We start from the raw sequence: 20,601 nt of genomic DNA, 5'->3' as shown, positions 1-20,601 counted from the left end.
TGTTGACCCTGACATTTATCAGGTAACCTGGGCAACAAACCTAGAGAGTTAATCCAAGGTCAGATTCTCCTGTATTAGAGGGAAAGGGTTTTGTTAACCTTTACCCACGGGCACAAAGCAAAACCCCTAGCCTTTAAGAGCAGTCAGTCTACTTGTGCAGCTGGGATGTACACTAAGTCCATGGAAAGAATTGCTCAATCTGACACCTGGTCTCACACATGACAGCTGCAGTGATGCTTGGCTGGATGGAAAAAAACTGCTATCAAGGACATTTTGGGGGACAATTACAGTATTTACTTACATACGGCAATGGCATTTTTTTTTTTTATGGAAGTGTATATACGATTTGGATCTTTTTGAACATCATTTAAAAACAATTTTTTTATTTAAAAAGGAAACTTTTATTTAAAAATTCTTTTTTTATTAGTTTCAGGTGTACAAAGTAATGTAATAGATATCTATACCCCTCACAAAGTGATAACCCCCCACCCCCATTCTACTACCTCTCTGACATCTTATATAGCTCTTACAGTTCCATTGACTCTATTCCCTATGCTATACTCCATATCCCGTGACTATAATATTTTTATATATATATACATAAATATATATATATGTATATATATATATATACATATATATATATATATAAAATTATCGTTGACATACAATATCATTCAGCCTCAGCTTCAGGTATACAGCGCAGTGGTCAAGCCTCTGCACAGTCCATGAAGTGGTTTCTCTAATAAGACAAGTGCCCATCTGATACCCTACAAAATCTTTACAACATTATTGATTATATTCCCCCAGCTGTCTTTCATATCCCTGGAACAATATTGTGAATATCAATTTGTGCTTTGTAATCCCTTCACTTTCTCCGCCATCCCCACCCCTCTCCCATCTAGCAACCATCACTTTTTTCTCTATGTCTGAGTCTATTTCTGTTTAGTTTGCTCATTAATTCTGTTCTATTAGATTTCACATATAAGTGAGGTCATATGGTATTTGTCTTTCTCTGACTTACTGCACTTAGCATAATGTTCTCTAGGTTCACTCATGTCTTTAAACAAATTAGAAAGTAGCCAGCAAGTTGGGAAGATTGATGAAAAGAATTTCTGCTCTTTTGAGGCTCATGGTCCTCAGGAAGCTCAAAATGAATAAAAGAAGTCTTTCAGAGAAACCAGAATCATTGGAGCCTTTTTTTTTTTTTTTTTTTTTTTTTTTTTTTTTTAAGGAGGGCGCAGCTCACAGTTGCCCATGTGGGGATCCAACCGGCAACCTTGGTGCTACCAGCACTGTGCTCTAACTAGCTGAGCCAACCGACCACCCCAGGAGCCATTTTTTAGAATTCAAAAACCGATTTAAATAACATTAAACTGTATTTATCATTTTAACTTTAGCAGCGTAAATTACAACTAATTAAGCAAAAGCTATTCTTGTTCACAGTGCTTTAGCCTGGAGGGCGCTGATATTTCGTGACTAAAAGTTTTGGTATGGAGCTAGCGGACAGTCCTGAACTTCCTGAGGGTTCTGCACACGGGTCCAGCTCCCTCTGCTGTATCCTCAACACCTACTGTAGGTTTTGGGGACATCTTTCCCTTTTCATCGTGTATCACTTCTCTGGCTGACTCGGCTTTGCAGAGATGTACCGAAACCTCTCATTTGCTGATGGGGATACCCTTTCATTTCTTCATCTTTTTAGGTTTTATTCCTTATTGTTTCCTTTTTTATTTCTTTACCACCATTTTAGTGGGTTTGTAGTGAGAGACCAAAAAAAAAAAAAAAGTGCCCTGTGATCAGTCTACCATCTTGAAATCAGGTATCTTCATAGTTTGACAGAAAATACTTGAAAACAATGATCATTTGGACTATGTGACCAATGCTTTATGTCTTTGATTTATTTTGCATGTTTTGTTTTTTATTTTTGCCTATTTCTTTTTAAGATTCTTTCAGGGGAAGAAAAAAATGATTACTGCTTTTAAGTGTTTGGAAGCCTCATCTCTATTATATGAGGAGAAATCCAGGCCTGGATGTTTGAGGGGTGGGAGAGAGAGTTGAAAAGGAAAGTCAGGTGGTTAGAATTAATTCCTAGTTTTTCAAAAAATCTTAAGAAATTAAGTTGCTCCCTTACTTAGTAGTCATTGCTTTTTCCTTTCTAGGATAATAGCCAAGGTTCTGGAGGACAACAAGCTGCCTGGTGCCATTTGCTCCTTGACATGTGGTGGAGCAGATATTGGGTAGGTCAGTAGGTGGAGAGTATCTTTTTGTGGAAGGATCCCGTGTTGATCAACTAGAATCATCTTTACTAGAATAACTAAACCCAGTACAGTGGAATTGAGAATGGTGTTTTGGAATTATTATTATTATTATGGATCCCACTGGGCTCTGCCTTTATCAGTGCATAGCCTCTGTCGGAGGATGAGTAAGAATTGTCTTTTTAATTTCCCAGAGCTATTTTTATAAGGTGTTTATATCCTAAAATAACAAACTGCTGTAATGGTGGGCAGTCCATGGCTTCCTGACACTTGATTTGTAAAGGTGCTTGCTTACAAAGCAAAGCTGTGCAATTGTAATCTGGTGTTTCACCCCCGCCCTGCCCCCGACAACCTAGCCTGTGGTCTGGGTTCTTCGGCTGACCAAAAAAACCAAAAAAGAACCCTGGGAATGCAGCCTCTTTATTTAAATTTATTGTTTTTTAAAAACCATCATATAATTCACATACCATAACATTCTCTTTTTAAAAATGTATAATTCATTGGTTTTTAGAATACTCACAATGTGGTACAACCACCACAATTATTCCAGAACATTTTCAGGGTGGGAGAGAGGTCCCAAACAGAACCTCCTGACATTAGCAGTCACTTCCCACTCTCCCTTTCCCCTGGCAACCACTAATCTACTTTCTGTCTCTGTGGATTTGCCTGTTTGGGACATTTCCTATAAATAGAATTGTACAACATGTCGCCTTTTGTGTCTGGCTTCTTTCACGTATCGTAATGTCACAGCCTCTTTTGAAGCTGGAAATGACTTTATAATTGCTCTGAACCATGACAAAAGTGGGTGTTACCACTGCCTTAGCCATTGATTAGGTGAGGTTTCATAGGGGTCAAGTCTTCTAACCCACACTGGTGTGGTTCAAACGTTAGTCTCCCACATACGGTGTGCATAATGAAGTATTATCTAAATGTCATTTAAAACATGAGTATTCTGTCCTCTGACCAATTGTTCTTGCATTCTGGGCATCCAGTCCTCGGTGCTGGCCTTGAATAGCTCAGGTAATGGCAGGGTTGTCTAGGTGTGCGTTAAGCAAGAACTGCCTTGGGTATCAGTGCTCGTGTTCGTGGGTCGAACCTGGGAGGCCTACCCGGGTCACCTCAGCAAGCTGTTCCTATGTTAGACTGACGCTGTGGCTGCCCTGCGTGGCTCCTACTAAGCCCTTTGAAGCACCAAACTATGAACAAAGGGATTCCAATCAATAGTGTCTGGTCTACATTCCTTAGAAGCAACTGGAAATCCTAGCACAGTCTTTAAAGTCAGCTTCCATGAGGGATAGTTAGGATGTTTCCCTCCAGTCTTTAGAGTTTTCCTTCTTAAAGGAGTTAGTAGTTTAAGTGTCTGCAAAATAGCTGGGATGCTCCTCAAGGAAAGGGGGTCGTATTGTCCTGTCTCCCACTCAGTACAGGAAGGTCTTTCTTCCTTAACTAATGATGTCCCTGAGGTGATTTCTGTTGACGGAGAGCTCACGGAACATGTTAGCCTGTTCTGCTGTGTGGTTCTACTTGTGAAAACCGAGTTCATTTTCCTGAAGACCTTCCCTTGCCCCCCTGGGATAGACTTTCTTATATCTTTGTCTGACTGCCTTTCCAAGGGCCTATGTCAGGGTTTTCTGGCTGGTACCGATAGGTGTCACCATTGCTGGGTTTCTCCGCTTGAGTGACAGTGTCTGTTCCCCTGCAGCACAGCAATGGCCAAAGATGAGCAGGTGGACCTGCTGTCCTTCACCGGGAGCACTCAGGTGGGGAAACAGGTGGCCCTTATGGTGCAGGAGAGATTTGGTAAGTGTTGGCTTTCTAATGAAGATTTTAATTCCCTCACAGGCATGGATGTGAAATCTAAAAGTTGTTTTTTTTTCCTTGACCCTTTCCATGGAGACACCAGCCATGCTTATTTGAATGTCCAAGTACAAGAAAAGGGTACAGTTATATTAGTGGGTTAATATTAGGGAGATCGCAGATTTAAATAGCATAATTTGGAAAAGGATGTCATTTTTCCCTCTAAATGACTATATTAGAATCATATCAGATATATTTATCAAATTCTGTCACACTTATGTGGCACATTAAAAAACAGAACAATTTAAGAGGGACCACTGAGTACAGGACCTACAGTAAATGTGGAATGGAAGATGTAAATCTGTTCTCATTTGTATTTCATGTATATATGACCAAAAAGGGCTATATAGACATGGCTTTGTATGCTGTACTTTATGACTGATTGCAGAGGTTTTTAAGGATAATATTGACTGTCATTTTTTGGCTATTATTGTGATTTTAGAGTCTAATCCCAGCATCAGATGACACTTGACTAGTTAATCTATCAGGCTTGTTGCTTGCTAGACATTGTTTTTAAAAAGCAAGCTTACAAAAAACTACTAGAGCTTATAAACAAGGTCAGCAAGGTGGCAGGATTCCAGATCAACAAACAAAAATCAGTTATATCTCTATACATTAACAATGGACCATCTGAAAGTGAAATTCAGAAAACATAAATTATATTTACAATAGCATAGCATCAAAAAGAATAAACTACTTAGGAGTAAATTCAACAAAAGAAGTGCAAGTCTTCCACACAGAGTGCTACAGAGCATCATTGGAAGAAATCAAAGATCTAAATAAATGTAACGACATCCCATTTTCACTTTTTGGTAAACTTAATGGTGTTACTGCCCAAGTGACCTATAGATTCAGTGCAATCCCTTTCAAAATGTCAGCTGGCTTCTTTGTAGCAATTGACAAGCTGATCCTAAAATTCATGTGGAAATGCAAAGAACTCTGACTACCCAAAACAATCTTGAAAAAGAAGAACAAAGTTGGAGGACTCAACTTCCTGATTTCAAAACTTACTACAAAACTACAATAATCAAGACTGTGTGGTATTGGCATAAGGGTAGACATAAAGATCAATGGAATGGAATTGAGAGTTCAGAAATAAACCCTTACATTTATGGTCAACTGATTTTGACAAGGGTATCAAGACATTTCAATGGGGAAAGAATAGTCTTTCAATAAATGGTGTTGGAACAGCTAGATACTCACATACATACCACGTATGTGTGAAGTTGGAGTCCTGCCTTGCCCGGTATACAAAAGCTGCTCAGAATGTTTCAAAGACCTAAACACAAGAGATGGAACTATAAAACTCTTAGGAGAAAATATACATTTTTGTGTCTTGGATTTGGCAGTGGTTTCTTAGATAAGATACCTAAAGCATAAGCAACAAAAGAAAAAAAGATAAATTAGACTTCATCAACATTAAAAACTTTTGGTCACCCCAATAAATTAAAAAAAAGTGAAAAAAAAATAAAAACAAACAAAAAACGAACAAACAAAAAATTTGTTTCAAAGGATACCATCAAAACAATGAGCAATAAAAAAAAACAATGAATAATCTATAGAATGGGAGAAAATATTTGTAAATCTTATAAGGGATTTATGTCTAGAATATATAAATAACTCTTACAATTCAACAATATAAAAGACAAATAACCAAATTAAAAATGGGCACAGGGTTTGAATAGATACTTCTTCACAGAAGATTACAACTGACCAGTAAGTACGTCCAGAGTGCTTAAGATCATTAATTTTTCTCTTCCGACTAGTAAATTTCATCCCTTTTCACTTCTTCTTATTCAAAGGAGTAGTTCTCTCTTACGTAGTAATATTAATAGGATTATAATTATAATAAAATGTATATGCCCGTCTTAAGTTACAGCTGCTTTTCTTGGAGTGAACTGGCTGTTAGGAGTGTGGATGGGAAGCAGATAGAGAATTGGAGGGAGTAGGAGGTATAGATCCCTTCTCTTCTGCCATAGAGCACTTGAAGCCAGACCGGAGGAGCTGTCAGGTGTAGAATCTTCTGTTTCCTTCCTTCTTTCTTCCCCCCACCAAGTATAGTGTTCTGCTATAGCCAGCAAGCTGTCATTAAATCAACTGTTGCAGCAGAGATGAGCTGATACAGCACTCAGTGACTTTTGGTCATAACAACCCCACCCCTTCTAATTAATATCCACTTGATGCTTAACTTTCAGAGCAGTGGAAGTGAGAACACACTCTCTTGCTGTCATATATGCTCCTGATATCACAAATTAAGTTATCCACATAGAAGCTGGTTTTAGAGTGCATTTAAGGAAAAATAAGTACATGTTCAAAAGATACAGTACACATAGCTCTAAAATTGAGGCAAACAAATTTGAAATCTTCATGATGGGGCGTTTAAGGTCAGAATGGCATTCGTAGCCTGCTGTGTAACTTGCCTGGCATGTAAACTGGCAGTGTATATAGTAGTCCTAATATTTATGCCCTTTGGCCATTACCTAAGTAGGTAAGAGGGCAACATTCAACAATCAATATATTCAACACGAGAGAAGATGCGAAATAAAATTTGGTACATCATCATCATCATGGATGCTATGCAGTGAATCCCCCCCAACCCCTTCTTCCACCTCCCCCGCCCCCACTCTGGTTCAAACTGTTGTGTCTCAGTCTCGATGTGTAGGACACAGCTCCCTGGCCTATGCTCGTATTATGAGCCTTGCACTCCCCTCAGCTGACTGAGGCAGTTGGTCGCCGGTTGTCAGTTGGCCACTCACGCTGGCTGCTGGCCGCTCATGGTGGCACAGTAACCTGCGGCAACACTCAGCAGCCCACGGCAGCTCACGGCAGCCCAGCTCCAGGGGCCATTGTTCACAATCTTAGCTGTAGAGGGCGCAGCTCACTGTCTCGTGTGGGAATTGAACTGGCGACCTCGGCGTTAGGAGTGTGGCGCTCCAACCACCTGAGCCACCGGGCCGGCCTGCATTGATTTCTTTTTTTAATAGCTCCTAATAACTTAGGGAAAAACTATAGCATACTAATCAGAAAATTAAGCAAAATTAATTAGATAGTATGATCTCAACTAAATATAAATACACAGGAAAAAAATCGGAAGGCACTATATCAAATTATAAGGAGAGATTTCATGGTGAACTATGGGCCATAGCTTTCTTCCTACTCGATAGTTTTTGCTTTTTTAAAAAAATAAGTTTCTACAGTGAGCCCATATTCTTTCAATGTTTTTTATTGTGGTAAAATATAACATAAAATTTACCATTTTAACCATTTTTAAGTGTGCAGTTTTATGTCAGTAAGTGTCTTTACATTGTTGTGCAACCATCATCAACATCCATCTCCAGAACTGTTTTTGGTCTTCCCAATTGAAACTCTGTACCCATTAAAAACTAACTCCCCCCCATTTCTGCCTTCCCCCAACCCTTGGCAATCAATTCTACTTTCTGTCTCTATGGATTTGACTATTGTAGGAACCTCATGTAATCAGAATCACACAATATTTGTGCCTTTGTGACTGGCTTATTTCACTCAACATAATATCTTCAAGGTTCATCCATATTGTAGCCTGTGTCAGAATTTCCATCCTTTTAAAGGCTGAATAATGTGTCATTTTATGTGTGTACCACATTTTATTTATCCATTCATCCCTCAGTGAACACTTGGGTTGCTTCCACCATTTAGCTATTGTGAATAATGCTTCCATGAACATGGGTGTACAAATATTTGTTTTGAGTCCTTGATTTTACTTCTTTTGGTTATGTACCAAGAGTGGAATTGCTAGGTTGATCACATGGTAATTCTATGTTTAGTTTTTTGGGAATTGGCCACACAGTTTTCTGTAGTGGCTGTAACACTTTATACTAACGGGTTTTTGAGGACATAATTTCAAAGTTACAGAAAAGTTACAAGACACAAGTAATTCCTATATACCCTTTAACTAGATTAACCAATTGCTTACATTTTGCCTTGTTGACTTTATCATTTTCTCTCTTTCCAGCAATACACACACACACACACACACACACACACACATTGTGGTTGCATATTATTTTTGGGCCATTTGGCCCAAAGTTGAAGACATTGTGTTCCTTTATCACTAAATATTTCACTAAGAACGGGTACATTCTGTCATATAACCACAGAATAATTATTAAAGGCAGGAAATTTGACATTGCAATGCTCATGTTAAACGTTTTAAATCAGCAAATAAATTAAAACATAATTGGGATAGGCTGTGATTTGAAGCCATCTAGCAGTGTGCATTAAATACTAAAATAGGCATTAAATCGTGTTTATATGTTTTTAAAGGGAGAAGCTTGTTAGAACTTGGAGGAAACAATGCCATTATTGGTAAGACTGCCTTTTGTTTTTGTTTTGTTTTCTGTTCAGAATATCTTCACTAGCTGTCTTGAATGTATAGAATTGGTTTAGGGACTCTTCTGTCCTGTGTTATATGTGTCTAAGTCCTAATTTGCATTTTAGGAGTTTTTCTAATGAGACAGGACACAGTGGTCTGAGGCAGAGATAACCAGGAAAGAAAAGTGTTCATATTTGGAAAACGTAACCTGGGTTAGAACCTGTGTCCGAGACTACCCAATGCGGCATTGTTCTTGTTTTTCCTTCTCCTGTTTTCTGACAACTGGCCATGTGTGTCTCTAGAATAAGGAACTCTATGTGACCTGCTGATTGCATTAGATTTCAAAAACTTGAGTTTGTCTTGAGTAGAATATGGAGTGCTTTTGTACTGAGAAGGGATACTTCTCTGAGGCATTTTAATCACTTACCCATAGGCTTGGAGATTCCTTAATTCTGTTTCAGTTATTTGTCACAAAAGGAAATGGTCTAGCAGCGTAACTGGATACTCAAATGAACATCAATCGGTTGAGACTTCATAAAAGCGTGGATTTTGTGAGACAAAGCAAAACTTGCAGATTTGTAAATTGCTATCATCAACACATTTAGCTGCCTGCATATTTGTAGTATACACCAGAAGTTTAAAAAGTAAGTGACGAAGTTTAAAAAGTATATTAGAAGTTCTCGGTGAACTTCTAATCTAGTGAAAGAGAGAGTTCATTTAAAAATATAGTTAGCACTTAGTGCTGGGTGTTTGCCAGATTCTGTGCTCAGCTGTTTCCTATGCATTGTTTCCTTGAATCCCTGCGATGATCCCGTGAGGCAGATACCATTATTAATCTCATTGGAAGGTTACAGTCTGAAGCTTAAAGTGATTAGATGCCAGCAAGTGATAGAACTAGCGTTTGTATCCTGGCGATCAGACCCCAGAGCACAGCTCTTTCCTTAATTCCTTACTATTACCCATTAGTATCCCAGGCGGAAGAAGAAACTGAGGCTTAACAAGGGAAACCACAATTAAAAAGTGGTGGGAATGGACAAGAACCCTGGTCTGTTTGGTTGCACAAACCAGCTTTTTAAACCATCATGCCAGTCTGAGACTGCTGTTAGATTGGACAGGAAAATTGAAGATATAAAAAGGAATCGTGTCTGTAAGCTTCTGGAAGGGATATGGAGGAAGGAAGTGCAAATAATATAAACTTTGTAAAGATGATGCTAGTTTTTTCTGTTGAGGGCAGAAGATGAGGAGGAAGGAACAGACAAAAGCAGAGAGGAAGAGATGAAGAGGGTGGAGATACAGGGTGGGGGAAGGTGGGCAGGGGAGGCAGCAGAGGTCACAGGTGGAAAGACAGCCTGCTGGAGAGACTCGGAAGTGGTCAGAGGACGGAGAGCCTCAGTGTCCATCTGTACTCGGGTAAAGACTGCAGAGCCCATTGCTCTATTCTCATGTGATCTCCGGAAGAGAAGCAGCCTCTGCGATGTGAACGTGCTTATTTTACAGGGATAGTTCCGATGTTCTCTTACTGCATGCAATAAAGGCATCATTTTATATCAGTTAGTAAGTACCTTGTCTGCCTACGTGGTGACACTGATGGGTGTGTGTTTGTGCTTCTCTAAGTTTTTGACGATGCGGACCTCAATTTAGTCATTCCATCAGCTCTCTTTGCGGCTATTGGGACAACTGGCCAGAGGTGTACGACTGCAAGGCGCCTGGTAAGTGTGTCTCTACAGGCACATGGGGTTGTCCTGCTCTTCACACAGTAGCGTCTAACAAACTACTGTTAGGGAGGTGTCATAAAGTACTGCTAGAAACACGGCACATGTTGCCAGTCAGCCCCAGACTCCGCCTTCCCCTCCGTCTCAAGCTAAAGGTGCTCTCACACTAACTGATTGGACTTGGACAGGAAGGAGAGGCTATTGTCAATCCCACACCTAAAACAACGTGGACAAAGTCCAGTGCCACTTAGAGACTAGAACAAGCTAAAACTTTGAAATATTCTAAAACTATTGGCTAAAAGATAGGCAGCCTTGGCTTTTTTATAAAAACATTTTAAAGATTTTAATTTGGGGCCTATCAGTCAAGTCTCAGATTGGACTTGATGTGGTGTGGTGTAAAATGACCCTATGTGTGTTCTCTCTTTGCATGAATGAATGAATAAATAAGACACGTTAACAGTAAGTGCATATAAGATGTTGTTTATAGCTTTAATGTGTGGGGTTTGGGATGTTTATTCACCACACTTAGATTTGAGCTAGGTTTCAGTTTTGTGTCTGCTATATCCTTAACTTTCATGATTCTCATGATAGAAAAACTGTGTGTACTGCAGCTAGCCAAGTTTTGGTTAGATATAAAATTTGGCTACAGTTGCCATTTTTAAATCATTAATGTTGAGTTTTCCTCCTATAATTAAAAAATCCAACAGTTTACAGTTGATTTACAGAGAAATTGGCTTTGGATTTTTAATCTCACCCACAACGAGTATAAACAAATTCTTTTTAAGGTTGACATAATCTAAATTAATGAGAATAAGATAAAAGATATATGGAAATTAAATATTTTTTCATAACAGTTCATATTCATTTTTCCTGTATTTTACAGCAAATGAATATCTTCCCTTTGTGTTTACGTTACTCAGCTCGAGTTCTCAAAAAAATCTAAGATACAAGATTCATAAAGTATTTATAATTTATTCGATTTGTTCACCACCTTAAAAAACTTACTACATTAATGCTAAGGAAATGGATACTTCAAAAGATTATAATCTTAATTACATGGTAAAATATGAAACGACATAAAAGAAGCATTTCTCTATTCAGCCAACTTTTGTTTTTCCTTTGTGTCTTAAAACAAATATACATAGCTATGCTTTCTATTTAGTGTTGAAAATTAGAGGGTATCATTGGTCATTGCCCAAATCAATTTCCATAGGGACAGTTAAGTGATATGTAGAAAACTCCATAGCAGTACTACGGACCTCTCCATGCCGAGTTCTCATAGTGTTAATGGCATTTGCCACATGGAGACCCACTCAGAATGGATGGCTAGACAAGTTCACTTCCACAGCTGGGAACACAGCATGGAGCTCACATCCCACCTAGAGTGAGTCCAAGGCATGTCCTCACTTGATTGAGGCCTCACTCCGGAGATCTGCTCGGCCTGAGGCTCAGAGCCCGTGGTTACACAGTAGAGGCAGGCTGAGCAAATTCTTGTATGTGTTCACCATGATTCATACCGTTAAAGCTTGGGATAGGTATACTTGAGGGTTTCTGCTACTTAAGATACTGAACACTCTAGAACAGAAACAGGAATAATTGATTTGTGAAGCTGGGCTAAATAGGTCCTTAGAGACTTTATCAAGACATGGCTTATGATTTTATTCTAACATCTACCTGGAGGAAATGGTTATCTTCATGTAGTTAATATTAAACCTAGGAATTATATGATTACAAAAATAAACGTATACTTCTATTTGCATATGTTTTCAGAGATCACAATACTTCAAAAATTAGCTATAAATCAGTTCTATTAAGAAAAATCTTACAATGTTAACAAATTGTACATTTATTTGACTATTCCCTTGCCTGTTTCTTTTTTTGCATAGTTTTTACATGAAAGCATCCATGATGAAGTTGTAAATAGACTTCAAAAGGCCTATGCACAGATCCGGGTTGGGGACCCATGGGACCGTGAGTATCTCATTGATTTCAAAGGTGTTCCTTTTTTTTTTTTTTAATTTTTTTTTTTTTGACAGGACTTTATAGGGGAACAGTGTGTTTTTCCCAGGACCCATCAGCTCCAAGTCCAGTTGCCCTTGTTCAATCTTAGTTGCTAGGGGCGCAGCCCACCATCCCCTGCAGAATCCGATTGGCAGCCTTGTGGCTGAGAGCAAGCGCTCCAACCAACTGAGCCACGCGGCTGCCGGGAGCTCAGTGACAGCTCCGCTGCAGCTCATTGTCTTCATTCTAATTGTGGAGGGCACAGCTCGCTGGCCCATGTGGGAATCCAACCAGCAGCCCTGTTGTCCAGAGCTCGCACTCTAACCAACTGAGCCACCCGTCCACCCCCAAAGGTGTTCCTTTTTGACAGCTGGTGTTACATGTTTCTGATTCTCCCCCCATGCCCCATTGCCTTTCCTGAGAGGCCCGAGGGCATATGAAGCAGGTTATAGGGCATTTAGGATGACCGTGTCTGCTCCTAGGTTAGGATCCTGAGTGCTTGATGTGGGCTGGGGAGTGAGCCTGGGAGAATGTGTTCAGATGGGATGAGTTTGACAAGCTTTTCTCTTCACTACTAGTACACTCATTTAAGCCACCACCATCCTGTCCCATGGAAGGCTGCAAGAATCACCAAACTGACTTTCCTGTTTCCACTTCTGCTTTCCCCAGTAACCAAAGTGATCTTTGAAAAATGTAGTTAGATTAGATAATTCACTTTCCTATTTAACACCCTCCAGTGACTTCTCATTGCTCTTGGACTAAAACCTAGATTCCTTCGGAATCCCACTTTAGCAGGCTCACAGTCTTTCCTGATCTGACTTCTGCCGCCTCCCCAGCCCACCTTCTGACTCGTGTGTACCGTTTGCCCCGTACTGCCTGAGTTTCAGCTTCTCCAACCTTCTTTCAGTGATCCATGGGTTCCAGGCCCCGCCCTGCTGCTGTCTGCTGGAAATGCTCTTCACCTAGCTCTTCCCTTGGCTGGCTTCCTGCTACACTGCCTCACTCAGGCCTCTCTAAATCTTCTTCCTCTGCCCCTGGGGTCACCTTGGCTCTGCTTTCCGGCAGCCATCCACAGGGCAGCATTAGTCTCTCCCCTGGGAATTGCTGGGTCTGTGACGTTCTTAGAGAATCAATACATGGATAAATAGTTCCTGTATTTTTAATGCAGCACTCTGATGAATTGATAGCCATTCCTCTGAACCAGAGATTGGCCCACCAGCCATTTCTGGAAAGCAAGTTTGTCAGGACATAGCCCCACACACTAGTTTGCATATCTTCTGTGGCTGCTTTCACACTACAGCGGCCAAGTTGAGTAGTTGTGACAGAGACCACATATGTCACACAAACCATAAGATACTTACAGCTGTCTAGCCCTTTACAGAAAAAGGTTGCAGAATCCTGCTCTAAACTGAGAGGCTATATGAAGGGATGGGACGGTTCATTGGGAAAGTGGTTATAATAACAAAATGATGCCATTTAGGGTGAAATGAAGAACATTCCTTTTTCTCTCCAGCTAATGTTCTCTACGGGCCACTGCACACCAAACAGGCAGTGAGCATGTTTCGTGGAGCAGTGGAGGCCGCCAAGAAAGAAGGTGGCACAGTGGTCTATGGTGGCAAGGTAATGAAAACTCTGAGCTCAGGAGCTCAGGATTTTGACTTCCTTTCCCTTAGGTACAAGCAGGACACTGAGCAAATTGGTAAAGGGTCCCCAACTGCGATCTTTCTTCTTTCCTCCTTTTTGTAAAGGGGGGGAAAATACATGTTTTAAAGAATGACAACATAAGCTGCATGGCAAATTTCTGGAAGGGCACACAAGCATCTCAGAGCCATGGTTGCCTTTGAATTGAGTGTAGGAATTTCTATGGAAGGGAGCCCTCCTTTTCATGAGACAGTAGAAGATTGTGTATTCAGAGTAATTAGAATTCGTATTTAATGGTTCTTTTAAAAGGACAGTTAAGACAGAGAATCAAAAAAAAAAATGCACCAAAAACATTTTAATTTAACACAGATTAACTACATTTGTTTGATTCTTTAGATAAAGAGTCAAAGCGTTTTCTTCATGTGTGGTAGAAGTTTGTCTCCATCCTTGCATAAGCTATACCAATAATTTATTAACTACAATTTAGTTTTACTTTGTTTAAAATTCACTGAGAACTGAGTTTCTAGCAAAGCTATCTGAGAGAAGACTGCTCCGTAGACGTCTTACCATTATCACACCCACATACACGTCATTCGACAGACGTGTATATGGATATTTGTGTTTTCTTTTTATTTATTTTGAATTTTTTTTCCCTAAAGCATTCAACTTAATCTTTATAGAAATAAGTCTGTTTTTCCTTTGTGTAATATTTCTTTACATAGCGCAACATGGCATTCCTATAGTAAATAGAGCTGTCGCGCTCAGGATTGGGAGTAAGTACAGTGGACTCTTGATAAACAGCGCGCAGAGGGTGAGAGCAGAGTTAGTTACACAGGCCCTGCAGCGGGCCAGCCACCAGCCACAGCAGCCCACTGTGGGCAGAGTATTTTACAGAAGGAAAAGCGCGTGTTAATTAAGTAGACATGAACTAGTAATTTGCTTACGTGGAGGTTGGTTAGGAGAGTGTCTGCAGTAGAGCCTTTTGGAGCTTTTGATTTTTGTACAAGGTGCTTTAGTTTGCTAGGGCTGCCATAATAAAAGATCACAGACCAGGGGGCTGGAACAACAGAAAGTTATTTTTCTAACAGTTCATGGGACTGGAAGTTGAAAATCAAGATGCTGGCCGGGTTGGTTTCTGGTGAGGCCGCTAGTCCTTACATGGCCTTTCCTCCAAGCACGGAGAGAAAGCGGTCTCCAGTGTCTCTTCCTCTGCTTATAAGGATGTCAGTTCTATCGGATTAGAGCCCCACCCTTGTGACCTTATTTAACTTGAATTATCTTTTTAAAGGTTCCACTTTCAAATTCAGTCATCCTGGAGGGTTAAGGCTTCAACATGAATTTGGGTGGGGGACACAATGCAGCCTATACCACAGTGGGTATCGATGACCTATTTTAAAGTTATATGAATTTTAAAATAATCACTTGAAACAGGGTTTTCTCAACATAACTTGGTTGTGGCACGTGGCACAGCTCTCCATTCTTGACTCCTTTTTTTCCTATTTTTCTTTAACCAAGGTAGAGCCAATGGCAGAGAAAATTTTTATTCATGATGGGAAGTTAGTTTGGAGAAATAATTCACCTATAAATGCTGTTTACTTTTATACATAAGTATAGGATTGTGTCCTCTGACCCCAAGTGCTAGAAAACAAAATGCTTTCATTCTTTTTATTTCATTTCTCTACTGAAGGTTATGGATCGCCCTGGAAACTATGTGGAACCGACAATTGTGACGGGTCTTCCCCACAACGCCTCCATTGCGCATACAGAGACTTTTGCTCCAATTCTTTATGTCTTTAAATTCAAGGTAAAAATGGATTCTGTCTCTCTTTTTCGCTAGTCTAATGTTGAAACAGATGAGAAGACTGGGAGAAAAGGAAGGCGTATTAAATTCCACTTGATTCACTTTGCGGGGGAAGGTTAAGAAAGTCACTCTGGTTAGTAAACATTTGAAGGTTCGGATAAAATATGACTTTAAACTATAGAGCCTGTCAAGCTAACTGCCCGGGAAACCAAGACGAGCACAGAACCAGTGTTGGGATTTATGGAAAATGTGGCCCTCATCTGCTCAGTCACCTGATTCTGAGCTGTGTGGGCCAGAAATTTGGCTTCTGCCCAGGACGCGCTAGTTTGTTAGTTGGAGAGCGAAGTATCAGACAAAATGAGAAGACATAGAGCAAGCTAAAGATCTGCCTCAGAGGATGATAGGCCGCAGAGGTTTTAACAAGTGAAGATCAGCAGAGGATCTCCTTCCCCAGCATGAGACGGGTCCTAGCCTTGCCAGAAAATATTTAGAGATTGAACCAAGGTTTGAATATGCCATGATGAATAGTTGAAGAAGAATGAGCGTAGCACCTTGTTGCAATTACATGATTGCATTTTGAAAATCTTGCTTTACGTCATCTATCGTTTCACATGGTGACTAGAGGGTATAATTTCATGTTTTGTAGTGTGTGTGTGACTATGAAGTCTTGAGCAAACTATTTAGCTTCTGGGTCTCCAGTGCCAAATCTATAAATTGGGGATAATAGGAAACCTGTGTCACAGGGTGGAGATTAAATAACTAAATGCATGCGAAGTGCGTAGGTCACTGTGCGGCACATAATAAGAGCTCAACAAATACTAGGTAATATATGTAGTAGCTTGAATGGAAGAATATACTGATCTTTGTTTCTCAAAGTACCATTAGGGAGAAAATCCCACAAAGCACTGTATAAGAGAAACAGAATTAGTCAGATGTTAACTCTAAGTTTCCTTTTTTGCACTGAGGTAATACTGGCTCATCTCATGAAATGAGTTTAACATCGGTAAACTTTGACCTGGATGCTGTATCATCTAACAGTTTCCAATGTCTGTCCTTGTAGAATGAAGAAGAGGTCTTTGCATGGAATAATGAAGTAAAACAGGGACTTTCAAGTAGCGTCTTTACAAAGGATTTGGGCAGAATCTTCCGCTGGCTTGGGTATGTTATTGTTTATTTTTGAAAACGTATGTAAGTCTGATGTGTGCGGTGATTGACTTTAAAAAAAGAATATGAAAGCATCATAGTTGAAAATGCATTTCTTGGCATTGAGAGTCTTAGAGGTTTTGTTTGGATTTTTAATTTATTTTTGTTTTGTTTTTTACTTTCCTATACATTGTTCTCACCATGCCTTTCATTTTTAAACACAGACCGAAAGGATCAGACTGTGGCATCGTAAATGTCAATATTCCAACGAGTGGGGCTGAGATTGGAGGTGCCTTTGGTAGGTAGAGAATCATTTTGCCTTTTCCATGTTGGGCAGGGTATTAGTCTGCTCGGGCTGCCATAACAAAATACCACAGACTTGGTGGCTTAAACAACATACATTTATTTTCTCACTGTTCTGGAAGCTGGAAAGTCCAAGGTCAAGGTGTTGGCAGGTGTGGTTTTTCCCGCGGCCTCTCTTCCTGGCTTGCAGATGGCCGCCTTCCTCCTGTGTCCTCCTGTGGCCTTTTTTCTGTATGCGTATCCCTGGTGTCTCTTCCTCTTCTTATAAGGACACCAGTCCTGTCGGCTTAGGGCCCCACCCTTGTGACCTTATTTACCCTTATTTGCCTACTTAAAGACCCAATCTCCAAATACAGTTACATTCTGAGGTATTAGAAGTTAGGGCTTCAGTGTATCAATGGGGAGAGGGAGGTTCTAGTGCACAGTTCAGTCCATTACAGGCAGCAAGGGAAAAGCAGTAGTAGCTTTTAGAAAAGTTTGACCAAGAAACTGAAGTAATAGTCTTATCTCATCTAACATGCTTGAGAAAGCTTATGCTCCATATTCAGAGTTATTGTCCAAGGTCCTCCATGTCATTCTCAGATGTAGAATCACATTAGCGCACGGCCCTTAACCCGAGATGTGTGACCCCCTGAAATGGTGACACCTGTTTTCTGGGGAGAAGGTCCAAGAGCCAAAAAAGATTTAAGAACCCCTGCTTTAAAGCCAGAACATTTCATGTGAAAAATTCTGTTTTTTATTTGCTAAGTGGGCATAATCAATGTTGAACGTTATCTTTTATCTTAGATAAAATACTAAGTTGTTGTTTTTCACTGAGCCCTGTTTCTTTTTTCTTTTTATATGCCTTGAGCTCTTAGTGCTTAAACTTAGTAATAATTTTTTCAAATCCCTTCCCAACAATCATATTGTTTTACTTACTAAAAGTGATTCGAAGTACAGTACAAACAGATTGCCTTGGATTTTTAAAAATACATATAGAAGCAAAGCAAGCAGGCATTAATACCTGTAAAAGTTTAAATCATTAGAGGCAATCTTTTATATATTTTACGGACACTGTCATTACTGTTTGGCGTGCAGACTTTGGTAAAAGGTTCATGCGCTCAGTTCAGCCCTTACCCTGCCCTCCACTATGTAGAGGCACCTCTCTGCTCCTTCTGTAGGCCTGTCTTCCTGTGTCTGACCCATGCCTTTCTCTCCAATGGGCTCTTCTCTATTTCAGCCCCCGCAGTTAATTTTTAAAGCTTTAAAAAACCCTTATAATGGAAAAAGCAGTTCTGCCCACACTTTCTGCTTCCTCCTTCTTTCCCAGAGGCAGCTACTTTTTGATTCTTACTGAAGGAAAAAAGTAAATTTACCTTTGAGGTTACCTCAATTTTTCTACATAGTGTGCTTTAACTGCTTTCATTTTCACAACTTTGGGCATTATGTGTTATTGATCCTCTGTTTTGCTAGATTAACTTTCTTAAACCCTCGATCTCTTCCCTGTATATGATATGACTTTACCGCCTGGGTGAGGTCCAGAGGAAACCAAATAGAAGTTTCTATCCGAGTCTTCTCTTGGTGGAGTCACACAAGATATGCTCAGTTCTTCTCGGAACGGATTGTGACAACATATGAGAAACATAGTCAACGAGGAAAGCTTTTCAGAGACTCAGTATGCAAGGCTTTTATTGGGGGCTGGTCACTTAGGCACTCTCTGCTTAGCGCATCCCAACATCCCAGACTCCCAGAAGGAAAGCAGGTGTATCATAAACCACATGTCTGTACAAAAACAGTTTAGGTCCAGTAGACACCTTGATCATTTAGGGAATGTTTTGTATCAGTGTGGGGAACTGTTTAGCAGCTGAGTTAAGAGGCCGGCAACATTGAAAGCAGAGCTGCTGTGTCTTTTCTGCACAATTTGTAATAATTTTTCCTTAGACTTCTGAAGCTACTATTCATTTGTCATCTGGTTTCCAGTATTGTGGTTGAAGAGCCCAGTCCACTTTGATTTCTGATCTTTTTCTTTCTCCATGTTTCAAAAAATTTTGGGTCTACTGCTTAAGTCTGATGTTCTGAAATTTCACAGTACTATGTTTAAATAGAGATCTTTGTTATAATTTTTGTTGGATAACCAGTGGGCCAGTGGTTGACCTTACAATATTGGGACTCATAGTTTCAGTCCTGGAAAATTTTTGTTACTTTTGTTTTGGTAGTGTTTCTTTGAGAATATTTTCCCTTTGATTTTCTCTATTTTAATTTCTAGAACTGCTATTCTTTGAGTGTTACCTCTTGAAAAATCATTTGTCTAATTTTGTTATTTTTTTCCCTCCTATTTCCATCTCTTTAGTGTTTTTGTTTTTTTCATACGGGAGATTTCCTTAATTTTTGTTCTAATCCTTCTATTAAGTTTTCTTCTCCTCTACTCTTATTATTTATTTCTTTTGCTTTGATGGCACACTTTTAGATAGCATAATTTTCTTGTTCTGTGGAATCATTATCTTCCTGTAACCTCTCTTAAGGATATTAATGTAACATTTAAAATATTTTATTATAAAAGCAGTTTATGTGTATGGTAGAAAATTATATATAGATAAGCATAAATAAGAAAATAAAATAGTATTTCCACTATCCAGAGGTTTCAATTCTTAACACCTTGGTCGAATGGTAAGGTTTTTTTTTTAAGGTTTTCTTCTGCTTCCTGACACATTTCTATTTCCTCTTAATTCCTTTTATTTTATTTTCCCTAGTAGTTCCTTTCTTGTGTTTATTTTGATCTCTGTCTTTTATTTATTTGTTTTCGGAGAAGATAACTCTGGGCTAAATGTAAAGGAACTGGTCAGGTATCTCCTTGTGGTATCTCCATTTCAATGATAACGAGTAGGAACCTGCACAGAAAGAAAGTGGCCAAGAAATGAGGTGTGAGCTGCTTTTGTATTTCTCTAGGAGGAGAAAAGCACACCGGTGGTGGCAGGGAGTCTGGTAGTGATGCCTGGAAACAGTACATGAGAAGATCTACTTGGTAAGAAGAGACTTTGGGAAGACGGGTTTGGGCTTCAGCCGTGGCGACATGCTGTTACACTCTTCTGCTTTCTGCTGTCTTCATTTAGTTTCACTTAATTTTGTTTTCTAATGTTCCAAACTCTCGCCTCCCAGAGTATCCATTTTGTACTATTACTTTCCTACCCCTCTTGTCCAGCTTCAGCTAGTGCCCAATGCCTGACCATGAAACCATCTCGGTGGTGGTTTCTATCTAGAGACAGCATAGAAACAGGACCCTTGGGAACGGGGTGAGGGAGTGTCAACAGCAGGAGAAAGTGGAAGAAGCTGTCTTTTCAGTTTTCTCCTTGAGTGCAGTGACCACCCTTGCAGATGGTAGAAGCAGGAAGAGATGTAGATGGGCAGGGAGTTTGGGGGCCTGGCTTGCAAGCTGGGGGATACCTGCTCTCAGAATGTGAGTGCGACCCTTGAAAGCTGGATTAGCTCATGCACCCAGCATATGGGTAGCTGGTGAGGGAGCAGCTTCTGGGAGATAAATGACTAGTTAGTTGTTCATTT

General features: G+C 39.9%; 1 protein-coding gene across 1 annotated transcript in view; it reads left to right on the top strand.

Annotated features, from left to right (window-relative positions):
• The window catches only part of ALDH7A1 (aldehyde dehydrogenase 7 family member A1), a 36,805-nt gene that overhangs the window by 15,100 nt on the left and 1,104 nt on the right, over nucleotides 1-20,601 (top strand). The window contains exons 8-17 of the mRNA XM_033110719.1: nucleotides 2,160-2,237; nucleotides 3,958-4,055; nucleotides 8,415-8,456; nucleotides 10,078-10,172; nucleotides 12,062-12,146; nucleotides 13,690-13,796; nucleotides 15,505-15,621; nucleotides 16,679-16,776; nucleotides 16,986-17,059; nucleotides 19,990-20,065. Coding sequence (XP_032966610.1) covers nucleotides 2,160-2,237; nucleotides 3,958-4,055; nucleotides 8,415-8,456; nucleotides 10,078-10,172; nucleotides 12,062-12,146; nucleotides 13,690-13,796; nucleotides 15,505-15,621; nucleotides 16,679-16,776; nucleotides 16,986-17,059; nucleotides 19,990-20,065 — 870 coding nt within the window. The remainder of the gene's footprint in view (nucleotides 1-2,159; nucleotides 2,238-3,957; nucleotides 4,056-8,414; nucleotides 8,457-10,077; nucleotides 10,173-12,061; nucleotides 12,147-13,689; nucleotides 13,797-15,504; nucleotides 15,622-16,678; nucleotides 16,777-16,985; nucleotides 17,060-19,989; nucleotides 20,066-20,601) is intronic.

The sequence above is a fragment of the Rhinolophus ferrumequinum genome, chromosome 7 (genome assembly GCF_004115265.2).
Source record: "Rhinolophus ferrumequinum isolate MPI-CBG mRhiFer1 chromosome 7, mRhiFer1_v1.p, whole genome shotgun sequence".
In the NCBI taxonomy this organism is placed as follows: domain Eukaryota; kingdom Metazoa; phylum Chordata; class Mammalia; order Chiroptera; family Rhinolophidae; genus Rhinolophus; species Rhinolophus ferrumequinum.
This window is presented reverse-complemented; position numbering and strand designations above follow the sequence as displayed.